We start from the raw sequence: 13,058 nt of genomic DNA, 5'->3' as shown, positions 1-13,058 counted from the left end.
AATTGGTTCGGTGTCAATAAGTTAGGGTAGGTTCATGTGTTTCTACTTTGGTATTTTTCACTTGCATAAGGAAGGATTAGATTAAACTCCATTAGCAACAACTGTGAAAAACAGTAGGTTTTGTTCCTTGTTCGGCCTTGTTTTCTTTTATTTACTCTCATGGATGCGTAAAATGCTTGAAAATTTCTTTTGATATTAGGTGATTGTTGTACTCCTTTTCATTCTTTTTTGTTTAGCCAGGGAATTGAACCCATAAAAATAATGTACTGTACCTCAAAGACTTAATAAGTTCTCTTATTATCTACTTCCACTTGTTCTAGTCATTTTCAGTTCTTAGTAGTTGTTGGGGGAAAAAATGAACAATTTGAATTGTACTTGAACTTCACAGGAGAAGGAATTCATTTAATTGAACTGAATTTTTTTTCAGCTATAGGTAATATTCACAAGAGACAGTTTTACCTTTCTATAAAGACTTCATTAATAACATAAAACTACCATGCATATATATTTATTATCTTAATTTACCCACTTAAGTTGGAACAAAATGTTAATATTTTAATAGCTTTGGTTTGGATAATTTTATACACCCTCTTTTAATTTCAAGACCTTTTTATTTAACTTGACAGGACACTAGTTTTTCTTAACTGTGTCATTTAAAATTATAAGTATGAAAATTCTTTCATTTCATCAATAGAGTCTTAACAAAAGATTGAAAATCCTTTTCATTTGTATTTAGTATAAGAACAGCCCTTCTGATGTTACCCTGTAATTGAAAAATGAACACAAGTGACAAAGTAGCTCCTTTGATTGGAATACATCACATCCGACTTGCCTGTTCTGAATTGTTATGCTTAAACTAGACTGGATTTTCTTCCCTCTCTGGTAGGTGTACTGGCCCGTTAGCAAATTCCCTTGAGAAAACCAGAGACCCCGCAGAGGAAGACGATGATGAATACAAGATTCCTTCATCCCATCCTGTTTCCCTGAATTCACAACCATCTCATTGCCATAACGTAAAACCTCCTCTTAGGTAAGCATGTGGGCAGCTTTTTATCACCTCCCATCTGCATACACATTATCATGTGTGGTTTTTGTTTTTAAGCAACTGAATCACGTTTATTTAATTAAAAATCCTTGATTTCTTAGTCAAAGCCTCCTCTTCCTATATACTATTTTCTGCATTATTTTCAGAGAAAATTAAAAGATGCAGATTTCTCATTAATCAGGAAGTCATTTATCTAAATTAATTGACTAGCAAATCTAATGGGACATTTTGTTGCCCTCTCCCCCCAGCAAAACAAATTATAGTCTAATAAGACTTTGCTGTACATTACGTATTATGGTGATTAATTCATGAATTTTCAATATGCTATTTTCAGTGCATTTTATCAGTTTTGAGCACATAGCTCATGAAGAAAAATCAGTGCTCAGAAACTAAAGTATTACCTAACCTTCATTAGAATTTTTTTCATGATGTAAAGACTAGTATAATATATATTCATTTCCCTTCTTGATATGCTACCTACTTCTATTCATCATACCCTGAAGAAGCATAAAAAAAAAAACAGCAATAAAAAAAAACTAAAAGTATTTCCCTTAGGTATTTTTTTTTTTAATAGGAACTATTTTACTTTTCCTTAGATCAAATAAGATTGTGAGGGATAGTGTCTTTTTCTTCTTGTCAGTTGTTTGTTCTTCTTATAATGGAGACATCCTTGGCCTTTGAAGTGACAGCTCCACTGAGGTATAGAACAGTTATTAAAAAGAGGTGATGTGTATTGAAAATATTAGTATGTTTTTAAGTAGAAGGATGATTCTGCGCTTACATAATTGACTTAGTAACGTGTAATCTTAAATATTTGTCTTTTTTCTCATCTGACTTACATGAGGTACACAATAAGTCAAATCTCAGTTTTAAAACTTCCTTTGTGAGCTCATTTCCTTTGTGAGACAGAATCCCTAGAGCGATGCTCAGCGCACGGCATGGGGCTCGACTGCGGCTGGTGGCCCAGCCGTCCTGCCTCCCAGCAGCTCTTGATTGAGGATAGAACTGCCGAACACTTCAGTCCTCTGTGTCAGCTTTCCTTCGTGTGCCATTTCCTTTTCAAGGTCAAGTCAATCACTGGAAAGCATTTTATGAGTGCAGTGTTTCCTTCTTTTCAGATGAAAAATCTAAAAAATGTTTTAGTGCTTTTGAGTATCACACGGAGGTAAAAATGCAATACTTGGGGAAAAAGACCAAGTCTTCATTTTAACCAGAGAGCTGTCTACCTGAGTGATCCTGGTTAGAAATATCAAGACTGCAGAATTCTTAACCAGGATTAGTAACATTCTGCAGTCTAGGGCTTCATATTTCAAAACAAGAACCAAAGCATTTCTTGCTAATCACTGATGTTTAAGACATTTGTTGATAAAATGCTATCATTGAGAAGATAAATAACTGAGAGGCAATTTGTTATATCAGAAGAACCAAATGTCGGGGCGCCTGGGTGGCACAGCGGTTAAGCGTCTGCCTTCGGCTCAGGGCGTGATCCCGGCGTTCTGGGATCGAGCCCCACATCGGGCTCTTCCGCTATGAGCCTGCTTCTTCCTCTCGCACTCCCCCTGCTTGTGTTCCCTTTCTCACTGGCTGTCTCTATCTCTGTCAAATAAATAAATAAAATCTTTAAAAAAAAAAAAAAGAAGAAGAACCAAATGTCTACTACTCTTATTAAAGGAAAGTTATTCCTTCACATCAAATACAAATTGTCACAATTTTTAGTTCTTTTAGCTCTGACAAATGTACAGTAATTTTTAAAGACTGAAATATTAGATGAGCTTTTTTGGTTTCCTTGGGATTTCATTTTTTTTCATTGCTGAAGAAGTGAGAGGTATAATTTAAATGCTTTAAATTTTAATTGTCAGATCATATTAGATAAGATTTTTGGTGGCAGGCCTCCCAAATCCTGCAAATAAATTTGAATTATGACCACCATTACCATCTTTCTATTGTTATAGAGAAGTAATAAATGTTGATAATCCCTAAATTTAATTGGAGTGATTTTTTATCTAATTTGTTCTCGAAAGCCGATGGATGAAGTAACTTCTTATGTCCTCCACAGAGCACTCTTTAAGCTTAAACACTTCCTTTCCCAATACGTTTTTCCCCCTTTGGAACATCAGAAGAAATAAATTGTCTATATGTGGAAAAAGTTAAACAGTAGATGAATAATTCAATTCAGTTTCAGTAAAAATCCATCATTATGAAAATTCAATACATGATAACTATTTTAAAATGAACCATCTCTGGCCCCTGAAACAGACGTGGCCACCAGAGAGAATGGAAATGAATTTCAGACGAAGCACTCTTGTAGTAACTATGTAAATATCCACTATCTCCTCCATTATGTATGTGCTTTTACTTTGCCCCAAAAATTCAGAGTAAATCAGAGAAAAGGAAAATAAAAACTCTGCTTCCTATAGCTTTTTGTGAACAGAATAACTTAGTGAGCAGTGTTCATTGTTACACAGTAGCTATATTCTAAAGACAAAATATGCTCTGTACTTTCCCTTCCTACTACCTTCCCATGTCCCAGTTTTGTCCGTTATGCTCATGGTAGGATTCCAACAAAAATGCTTTTTTAGTAAGTATTATCCTTTACGGACACCCAGATTAAAATATTTGTTGTGTACCCAAGGCCTTTGCCGAAGTCATTTTTCTACAGTCGTCAGAGTGCCGGAATTTTGGTCACAGCAGTAGTGAAATTCTAACATAGGTCTTCGACTATGCCTATCACAATTTTAATGAAATTATGGAACATTCAATAATTCTTCTTTGATGGGCTCTAGTTTATTACAAGGAAAGCTTAAATTACAGAAATAAAAATATGTTAAATACCATCGACAAATACCAAAGTCATTGGGACTGTTACATATTTATTTTTGCCTTACTGCATGTTTTTCTTCAAAAACCGGACAAGGTATTATTGAACTCGTCCAAATACATGTTAATTTTCACAGATGTATTTAGCTTATCAACAGTTTTTGTGGCCTTTGTAATTCTTGATTTCACTTTTAAAAAAGATTGTCTTCCATGAGGTATTTACTTCTTTGTAAAAAGAGTTGAATAAGAATATCTAGATAATATTTCTTATACTTTTTCCAGAAAAGGAAATTATATTTATTTTCAAGCTTTAGCATATGAGCAGGGTTGCTAATTCCTATCACCCCTCCAAATTACTTTTAAATGGAAAGTAGTTTTCCTTATGACTCTTGTCCTTTGATCTCTGCTGTAGGTCTTGTGATAATGGTCATTGTATATTGAATGGAACACATGGTACATCTTCAGAGATGAAGAAATCAAACACCCCTGAATTAGGCATATATTTAAAGGGTATGTATAAAACATCTTCTCTTTGTGTTCTGCATCTTAATGGGCAGAATTTAAAGGCAAAATTCCATGCCATTGTTGTACTGAAAATACATTAAGATTTTGTGTTATCCTCTAGGAGATGTTTTTGATTCAGCCTCTGATCCAGTGCCATTACCACCTGCCAGGCCTCCAACTCGGGACAATCCAAAGCATGGTTCTTCACTCAACAGGACGCCCTCTGATTATGATCTTCTCATCCCTCCATTAGGTTGAAACCTTTAAAACAATTTTCAAACAAGCCACCCTGCCTCTTCTTTCAGTTAATATCTGAATTCTCAGATTTCAGTGTAACACAGACTTACAAGGTTATGAATTTGTCTGAATTAGAATGGATTCTCTAGGTAGTGGGGGCTCTCAAGTTCATGTAACCACTATTTCACTTACACGACTGAAGCAGCGGTTTACAGGGCTGGACACCAATCTTCAGTTTATCAAGTCATCTCTTCACGTACAAATGCAGTCTAAAAAACCCGTGAGAGCATCCTTCCTTCCCCTGAGCCCTTGTGTTCTAGTAGATTTGAAGTGTTATCTGAGATTTTCTTTAAGTACAATTCTTAATGAACGTGTACTTACTTTTTCTTGGAGCATAACATGGCCCAATTCCACTTACTTAGCTAATTACATTATGGAAAATCATATATTTTATTGTAGAGAACTGAGAAATAGATTCTGTCTTATAATCACTGCAATTACACATCCAAAGAATGTGTTTATTCTGTGTTTATTAATTCTAGGTAGGAAGTTTCTCACCCTATTTTTAGAGGAAGACAATTAGAATCTCCACATATCTTAAGGCTTCAGGATAACAAGTCATCATAACATAGAGTGATGTATGATGAAGGTCCATCTATAAGTTTCTCTAAATTGATTATTAGGCACCCAGAACTGTAAAAGCCCCTTTTGATTTTTTCCCAGACACCATCAACCCATGTTTCTAGTTAGATAATTGCAGTGTCTTTTGCTCCAGCTCTTTCTGTACTCAGCGCTTCATTCTCACCTACATCAATTTCAGGCACCTGCTAACTTCCTTACCTACAGCTTTTTTTCTCCCTCCCACTTCTTCCTGTGTTCTGGTTTTTGACCTGTTATCCAGGCCTTCATGACCTAGATCAGCACTGTCCAGTAGAACTTGATGCAGTGCTGTAAAGAATCTATATGTCCACCTGCACGACTGTGGGTGGAACTGAATTTGAATTTCAGCTCAGCAGCTCTCTCTGTCTGGTTGGTGACTACCATATCAGACAACGCAGATCAGTGCTCCAGCTGGTCTTTGTAAGTCCGCCTTCCTCTAGCTCTTCATGTACATCTCATGCTTTATTTATACGATTTATACTATGCCCTCTGTCTAGAAGACACCGTCCTTGCATTTAATGAATAAATGTTTTTGAGCCTCTGATATCCCAGGCCTTTCTGTTCTTGGTAACACCTCGCTGAATACTGCTTTCTACTTTTCCTGTCCCCCTTACAATGCGGAGCTCTATGAGACCTGAGGGACTCTCACCTGTGAATCATATCTCTTTGTGAGTTCTTCTTAGTTCTTCTTGTGGAATCTAAGCTCCTTGCATCAGGGCCTTGCGATTTTGATCTTCACATTACCCATGTGCCTAGCGTGGTACCTGACATTGAGGGGCCGAAAAAAGGATTTGGATGAATAAGATAATGAACGTAGCAGATAGCTGAAGGTTGGAAGGATAGCAAAGCTCTCTTTCCTCCCTCCCCCCCACCTCCAAATATTTTAAGTTAGAAAAAGACTTATGATCATTAGAGAAAATACTTTGAATACGTTTTGTAAGGCAAGTTGGATGAATGATAAAACTATTTTTCTTTAAAATACACCTTTGGCTTAAGTCAATAAATTTAAGTACATGAATTTTTATTACAGGAATATGTAGGTGTTTGCTTATACCCTGTTTTATTCACAGAGTATTTGAGATTACTTACAAAAATATGTACATTGCAATTTTATTGTTTTAAAAAATTGAAATAAGGGAAAATGTGAGTAGAATAGTAAGATGTAGCAAGGGAAAAATAAGTAGACATAAAAGCATGCTGCAATATTCTATAGTTAGTAAAGCTGGGAAATATGCAAATATAAGTAGTTTGGGGACCACAGGAGAGAGTTCTGTATTTAACTGTTCATCTTTAGAGATAACTGATGAACAGAAAAATATATTCCTCTACCATAGGTACATTTTCTATATTTTGACAATGAAATATATGGAACATTAGTTTAAATGAATTAAAATCCAGAAGAATGAACTTTAAAAGATAATCTATTCTGTGACATTAAATTTTTTGTGCCCAGTGTGATTTTCTAATAAGAGGCTGTGAACTCTTGTTGTTACATAAAAATTTCTGTTTTGATGGTATGAACTATGATAATTTTTAGTTCAAACTGCGTGTCTTAATATTATAAAGGTTACAAGTCGCTAATAAGCCCTTTCATAACCTGCAATGCTGCTTTTTACCAGAAAGGCCTGGGAGCTTGAAAAGTTTGCACATGTACATGTGTGTCTGTGTTTCTCTTCAGACACTCCCAGAAAATAAGCAGCTTTCGTTCTCAAAGTTGGGAAACTGAGATAAACCCAGCAGGTGAAGGTCTTCATGAGCTGCAAGAGAAAATCAATCATTACTTTGGCCTGATGCTCTGTTTTCATTAATGAAGTTCTGCTGTTGATATTGACCTTTCTTTAAATGCAGGTGAAGATGCTTTTGATGCCCTCCCCCCATCCCTCCCACCTCCCCCACCTCCTGCAAGGCACAGCCTCATCGAACACTCAAAACCTCCCGGCTCCAGCAGCCGACCATCCTCAGGACAGGACCTTTTCCTTCTTCCTTCAGGTAAGAGGGAAAAGCCAAAGAAAACTTTTCACTTAAAGCAAGAATGTTTCTAAGATCGTACTGTCAAATAAACATCAGTAATTTACTGAAACCAGTAACTCCCTAGTGGAAAAATCTGGGTAGAGAAAACCAGCAGTTGGGTAGGTTTGCTTGTCAGTTGGTTGATTTAATGCAAAGGATTACAAAAATGTCAGAAGCAACAGGAATCATAGATGCCGTAGAGCTTGTCTGATCCAGATAACATCCTTATGCCACAGAAGACATCCCTGAGACCCAAAAGGGCTCCATGGTTGGGCGATGAGTGATGAGGACAGAATTCATACTCCCCCGATTCTGAGTGTAGTATTTTTTTCCTAATAAGTTTTAATTTTACTAGCTATGGCTTTGGGTCGCAATTATATTCAAAAAGATAATATTTTGGTAAATTGCATTAATACAACATCAGTAGATAAAATTTTTCTGAAATACCTGCATTTTATTGTTACCATTGTAATATCTCAATATATCTACTCAAATTATTCTTTTTCAAGGAAAAATTAATAGCCTTTCTTTTTTAGCCTTTCAAGTGAGGAGTAGAAATAAAAACAAAGAGACTTATAATAAACCATCCACTCCATTAGTCAGAACTGTCAGGAAAAAGCGATCAGTTACGTTGAATCAGCTGATATTAACTGTTCCAGTCTGTCACGGTGTGACTGTGATCCGTGTTCGGAAACCTTTGTCTCAGTTTGGTTTGGATAAACATAGGGTAAAAATTTTCTTTTTAAAGAATTATCTTACGTTTTTATATTAGATAAACCTGAAAGTTTTTATTAAGTGCTTAGTTTGACCTTGGGCCGCCTCTGTGTCTCAGTGTAAACTTGGGAAACTTAGCCATTATCATTCACCTTTAGTATTCGTTTTCCTAGATATTTTTTTCCACTCAGTTCAATAACTTAGAAGATTTGAGGTGATTTATGGATGAGACACACAAATTATACACCTATAACGTGGAATAGGTATCTGCAGCTTCTTAAAGAGTTTTTCATCTTTTAAGAAATAATTTTGAATTTAGTTTTTCATCGGTAAATATTATTTGTCCTTTGTGTCACACGCACTGCGAGGTGCCTCCCTCCCCTCCTGGTGTCCGTGTATTCACTGGATACTACCAATCAAAGAGCGAGGGTCATACCCCTTCTAATCCAAGGAGAAAGCATGGATAACTATTAGGCTCCTAGGAGTGCCTGGGTAGCTCAGTCGGTTAAGCATCTGCCTTCTGCTCAGGTCATGATCCCAAAGTCCTGAGATCGAGTCCCACTTTGGGCTCCTTGCTCAGCAGAGTCTGCTTCTCCCTCTGACCCTCCCCCATCTCGTGCTTGCTCTCTCAAATAAATAAAATCTTTAAAAAAAAAAAAACTATTAAGCTCCTATTCATTCTTATAACACTGATAATATTTATCTTTTTCACTTATTCAAATCTTTGTTTTATACATGGATTTTAACATTAAAAAAAAAAAAAAAAGAGTCACTCTAAACCTTAACCTTTCCAAGGCTAACTTCTGGATAGTCTGTGGTCAGATTCCTACAAGTTACCTATCACCTTTTATCTACGTAATTTAAGCCCCATTAAATAAAAGCCAATGTAGTACCTTCTTTTAAAATTAAGTCAAGCTTTCCAGGAGTTGGAAGAGAATGTTTTACACAAATACACACCTTTACCTGTGTTTAAGTAAAAGAGTTAACTGTAAAATGTTTTAGTTATCATAATTTTATTTTTCATTGTGCTTTATGTAAAAAAACTTCATAAAAATGCTGTCGATATGACTAAAAAAATTACAAAATGAAAATGCCCTTTTAATTAGAAAAACAAAAGTTGTATGAACTGTTTTTATTTCGTATACGGGTTTGCTTGTTCTGATGTTGCATGGCTGCCGACATCCCTTGATAATAAATATTTCTCAGAAAAAAAATAGTAACTTCTTTTCCTCTTCCAGGCTTTCATATCATTAACATGACAAATTTCTAGTCTGTTCCAGGTCCTATGTGAGATCCATTGAGACAACTGCTTTTAATCAATTCTATTTATTTTTTATTAAAGCATAATTACCTTACAGTGTTATATAGTTTCAGGTGTACAACATATAGATTCAGTAATTCTATATGCTACTCAGTGTTGGCCACAGTAAGTGTAGTCACCTCTGTCATCGTACAGTGTTGTTACAGTGTCACTGACTCTATTCCCTACGCTGTACTTTGAGTCTCCGTGATTTATTTTATACCTGAAAGTTTGTACTCTCTTAATCTCCTTAAGCCACATGTTAGATTTCCTCCTTTTCAAAAGAACTATTTTAATTCTTCTTACGTAATAATAGAACATGAAGGTTTCTTTTGACTCATAAATGAGCATTTAAGTGTCATTTTGCAAACGATTTACTACATTATGTAGCTAAAGTATAAGATTTGTGACCTTCCCTCACTCTTATGTCAGTGAGCTTCATTAAAGAATACTGCGTCAATGATAAATGAAAGTTCAGCTCGCTAGTTGTAGAACCGGGAGAGGGAACTGGAGGAGATCGCTGTATTAAAGCAGACCGCATGAGCTTTGTGCTGCTGTTGCTTTCGCTGTTGTTCGGTCTAGAAGACTGTAGTCTAGGATAACGGTAAACCTTTACTGGGCATGATTGAGATTTGGTTTCCTTATTGAAATCATTATCCCTAATTGAAAACAAAGGATAGATGTCTTAAAAAAAAAAATTGGATTTCCTCTTGGTGTTGTCTTAAATACCTGATCAAACCTCCCTCCTTATTCCCAGCATTCAGTGCCCTGCACACTGGAGTCAGGATCACCTTTCCAGCCTTATAAGCCCACTGACTTCTGTGTAGCAACAGTGTTCAAACTGCAAGGTCCTGTGTTTCTGCAGAGGAGCCTTAGGACTCCTGCGGGATGTGGGGGGAAGCAAAGTGGGGCCATGGCTCTGATGCTCCTTTGATCTGTTTTCTGCCTTCATGCAAGATTCCTTTGGGCAAATAGTCGTGCTCACTGCTGTGCGTGGGCATCTATTCTGGACGGACTAGTCTTAGCTTAACAAAACCCGAAGAATCTTCAAAAAGAGCTTTATACTTTGCTAGCATATGTGTGCTTTTGTTCCGAATACAAAAAGGCACTTCTTTTGTGCTGATGGGTTGGAAACGGCACCCCCCCGCCCCCCTCGTGCCAGGGCCAGTGCTCCAGGAGCAAAGCCAAGGCTGTATTTAAGCTGCTCATTCCCATAACTGCATGTCTTTGTGCAGTGCGCAAAATACACAGCCTATCTGGCAGCCCTCGTTGAAATAGTTCTTGCACTATTTTCCTAACCTGGAATCTCTTTTGACATCCTTATCCAATCTTAAAGTCACAATTCAACTCGAAAAGCCAAAAAAAAAAAAAAAAAAAGACTTTATTACAGTTAGATGAAAGTTTTCCAGTTGCATCCAGAAATGCAATGTCATAAGTAAAATAGAATATTTAGGTCATTAGCAAGAGTTATTGAAGAGGATTTAGGCGGTTCTGTTAACTAGGACCTTTGTGAAACATTGTCACCATGTGGCTACCAAGGAGCTCCTGCCATTGGAGGGTTGCACCGAGTGCACACCGGGGGACGAGTGAGGTGAGGTCCAGTGCTCAGCTGGCACGGAGACCACTGTGGTGAGACGTTGAAGGACTTGACAGGCTAGAGCAGTGGTGGGTTCTCAGACTGTAGTCTGCAAACCAGCACCATCAGTGTCACCGGGGGACTTACTTAAAATTACAATTCTTAGGCTCCACAGAGGACTTACCAAATCAGAAACTCTGGGAGTAAGGCCCAGCAATCTTTCCACAAGGCTCCTGGGGAACTGTGAGGCATGCTCAATTTTGAGAAATACTAAATTGGGGTATTCCTGCTGGAAGGCAGCCAGGGTGCTAAAGGGAATTTACACCTGACCGCAGAAACCACAGCAGATTAAAGGAACTGCAACATTTAATGAGCAAGGCGACCCTGGATATACATGTTAGGGTTGTCTCTAGTTACAGTATCTGTGAAAGAAGGGCTAGATTTCCTCAGTGTTTCCTCTGAAGGGCAGACCAGTGAGAAGAATGATTAACAATGAAAATGTCTTCGTAAATTCCTAAATTAAGAATTCTTAAACATTTTTTTAAAGAGTTATTGGATCGGAGGGGTGGTGAGTTCTTTAACACTGGAGGGTTTAATCAGTGGCCAGATCACTACCTAGTAGGGATTTTATGAATGTAAGTTAAAGAGTCTGTGGGCCACAGAGAGGGAGGAATTTGATCTCACCTAAATAGCTCTTCAGACCCTTCTAACAATTAGATCCTGCATTGATATTCTTTTAAAATTTGGAGGATAACGGATAAATCTTCCAGATGGTTTTTGGACAGCCCCACAGGAAATATGCCACTGTTTTAACTGTCCAATTTTATTTGCCTCTTTTTCTACCCTTGAGTAAATGTTTGGAAGTGTTTCAGATAATGAAAAAAAAAAGGAATTAAGAAAAACATTTCATCATGCCGCCTCCTAGAGATAACCATTTGGTAGGTTTCCTTCTTACACAGCATATTTTCAATCAATGCATATTTTCACACTTCTTTTATAGTGTGCAAACCTTTCCTCCCAGTCTTTCCTTAGATTTTTATAATCTCTATTTTATAATCTCTAAACTATTAAAATTTCAATTTAGCATTACCATACTGTAAATCACAGGTAATAGTACTCTGCTTTTTAGAATAGATTAATCCCATCGTGTTTATTCACTCATTTCTTGAACATTTATTACTATATAAATGGTACGTTGGCTATGGCACTTTCAATTTGTATGTTTTAATTCTAACTGTGGATATAAAATTTCACTTTAATTGGTTTTTGAAGAACTTATTTTTAAAAACTTTATTGCTTTTCAAATGTTCTTTATCAGGAGACAGTTGGTTGTTATTGTACTGTCTGTAGTAATTGTGTTGTGTATCTTTTCCCATCGAAGCATGAGTACTTTCAACTTTACAACTTGCTCTAGAAGCCCAGTATGCCCTATACCTGACCAGTAGCAAGCTTAGCGTGAAGGAAGACACATCTGGTAGTGAGTCAGAACTGAACTAAGGGTTTTTGCTCTTTATGGTAATATTTTAGTGTACCTGGTGACTTTTAAAATGAAATTGTTTAACGGAGCAATATCATACAACTGTATATTTTGTTGCCTATTTATGACCCTGCAGTGTATCCGGAATCTAATGTTTAGTCTTAAATGCTTGATTAGTAACAGCATAAGTATATTTGACAAACCTGTAAATTATTCCTAAAGAAAATTTTTAAAAGTATATGTATTGTAACAGGCAGTCTTTCCTCAGACCTAATGTTATATCAGTGATGTTTAAAATGCACAATAATGAAAGGTAAATTTTATTGAATATTTGAATCTGAATCTTTGGATAATTTTTAAACTTGGGCAGAAATCACCATACCTAGTTCTAAATGCTTCACTCTTCCAAATCAAAAGATTAACATTTGTTGCATGAGATTTATCTTCTCATTGCTTCTCAAAGTATTTCAGCAAAATTAATGAGGCTGAACCATTGACTCTTCAAATATCAAAAGTGCAAAATCTAACACTAATTTTAATCTTGAATTTAATGAAAGCAAGTAAAGTAACCTCACTTAGGTCAAAAAAAGTCTCCAGCAAAGCTAGGGATAATTAGTGTACTCAAAAAGAGGAAAATAATAATCAAAGACTTCAACTCTTGACTTACACTATCTAGTTAAAAATTAGTATAAATATGTTCATTTTCTTCTTAAATAAT

General features: G+C 36.3%; 1 protein-coding gene across 7 annotated transcripts in view; it reads left to right on the top strand.

Annotated features, from left to right (window-relative positions):
- The window catches only part of CBLB (Cbl proto-oncogene B), a 214,063-nt gene that overhangs the window by 176,192 nt on the left and 24,813 nt on the right, over positions 1-13,058 (top strand). For 5 of the 7 annotated variants that reach the window (XM_011220820.3, XM_034657724.1, XM_019796248.2 and 2 more), the window contains exons 14-17: positions 887-1,030; positions 4,275-4,372; positions 4,488-4,619; positions 7,112-7,252. In XM_011220820.3, the coding sequence (XP_011219122.1) occupies positions 887-1,030; positions 4,275-4,372; positions 4,488-4,619; positions 7,112-7,252 (515 nt within the window). The remainder of the gene's footprint in view (positions 1-886; positions 1,031-4,274; positions 4,373-4,487; positions 4,620-7,111; positions 7,253-13,058) is intronic. The other 2 variants (XM_019796249.2, XM_019796250.2) reach the window with 1 other exon arrangement.

Source organism: Ailuropoda melanoleuca, chromosome 1, assembly GCF_002007445.2.
Source record: "Ailuropoda melanoleuca isolate Jingjing chromosome 1, ASM200744v2, whole genome shotgun sequence".
NCBI classification, from domain to species: Eukaryota; Metazoa; Chordata; class Mammalia; order Carnivora; family Ursidae; genus Ailuropoda; species Ailuropoda melanoleuca.
This window is presented reverse-complemented; position numbering and strand designations above follow the sequence as displayed.